This window comes from Arachis ipaensis, chromosome B02 (assembly GCF_000816755.2).
Source record: "Arachis ipaensis cultivar K30076 chromosome B02, Araip1.1, whole genome shotgun sequence".
Taxonomy (NCBI): domain Eukaryota; kingdom Viridiplantae; phylum Streptophyta; class Magnoliopsida; order Fabales; family Fabaceae; genus Arachis; species Arachis ipaensis.
The window spans coordinates 100,114,251-100,115,716 of NC_029786.2; the positions used below are offsets into that span (position 1 = coordinate 100,114,251).

The 1,466-nt window shown below is 33.6% G+C and overlaps 1 protein-coding gene across 1 annotated transcript in view; it reads right to left on the bottom strand.

The window, feature by feature from the left end:
• The window catches only part of LOC107625962 (vestitone reductase), a 2,562-nt gene extending 1,174 nt beyond the window's left edge, over positions 1-1,388 (bottom strand). Inside the window, exons 1-3 of the mRNA XM_016328715.2 lie at positions 1,093-1,388; positions 706-1,002; positions 312-542 (exon numbers count right to left, since the gene is read on the bottom strand). Of these exons, the coding sequence (XP_016184201.1) occupies positions 312-542; positions 706-1,002; positions 1,093-1,213 (649 nt within the window). The 5' untranslated portion in view covers positions 1,214-1,388. The remainder of the gene's footprint in view (positions 1-311; positions 543-705; positions 1,003-1,092) is intronic.

The following is a 1,466-nucleotide window of genomic DNA, read 5'->3' on the forward strand; positions in this document are numbered from 1 at the left end:
AAAAAAAAAATTCACCTATTTTAAAAAGAAAGGATTAATGTTATATTATGATAGTATTATATTATCTTATTAATTTATATTAAGATCTGTGTATTTTTCTATTTTTTACTAACAATAAGGTGGAAATTCATGTGCAGTCAACTTCACGTGAAATTGATAGTTGAGAGCCGTTAAATGAAAATTTAGTCAAATTAGTCAAATCATCTAACCGCTCTCAGCTATCAACTTCACGTGAAGTTGACTGTACTTGAGTTTTCACCCAACAATAAAAAAGACTACATAATTAAATCATGCAAAATTAATTAACTTACTAAATAACAGAGACAGAGAGGTATGAACTGAAATAGGAAGTTTAGCACAGATGAATGGTCCAAGAACAAAAGGAGGAATCAAAGACACAACTTCCAATCCATTCTTCTCTCCAAATTCAAGTACAGCCTTCTCAGCCAAAGTCTTAGAAATCGCATAAGACCAAGAAAACTGCTTCGTCTCATTGAGAAAATCCACATCACTCCAATAACTCTCATCCATGTCCTGTGCCCCTGTTATTATGAAATTTATGGTTAATAATTTTGATACCATTATTTTATTAATAAATAATCTAAATATTGGTTGTATTATTAATTATGACAGTTAGTTAGTTAGTTAGTCAGTTAAGAAAGTAACCGTTTCTGTTAGTCTGATCGTTAGAGTTTGTTACAATACCTGATCTGTTGTGCATGACAGCGGAGCCACTTGAAGTGTAAACCACTCTCTTCACCGTCTTTGAATCCAAGCATGCTTTTAGGATTCCAATTGCACCATCAACGCTTCTCTTGATAACGGTTTCCGGTGGCTCGTTTACTTGGAAATCGACCGGGCTTGCGGTGTGGATCACGCCGACGCAGCCTACAATCGATTCGCCGAAACTCTCTGGGTTGCTGAGATCAGCGTTGAAGATTTGGAGCCTTTCGGATGCTCCGGGAAGATTTGTGAGGAAGCTTACATCTTTCTTGCTATTAGCTATGGTGCCAAAATACAATAACACTGTTTAGCTTTTAAGAATTTTATAACAATATATTTAAAGAAATTAAAAAAATTTGAAAAACTAACCTGGACCAGATCTAACAGTAGTGTTAACATAGTAACCTTCCTGAAGGAGATTTCTGATGATAATTGAAGCAATGAACCCTGTTCCTCCAGTGACACACACTCTTCCTTTACCCTCTGCCATTTAATGTTACCTTCTTCACTATGCTATGCTTCTTATTCTGATTACTTTGATGTCTTGATGGACTCTGAATGAGAAAAGTTTAAGTGTATTTGTATTGATTCTTACTTAATTAACTTCGGTCATATGTTGACTAAGTGTTTTAGCTTCTTGTTGAACGTAACATTAAAATTGATTTGATTTTATTTGATTTAATATACTAGAAATTTTGACTAAACAACTAGATTTTTTTTTTTTTTTTATGCATTTGGTTTAC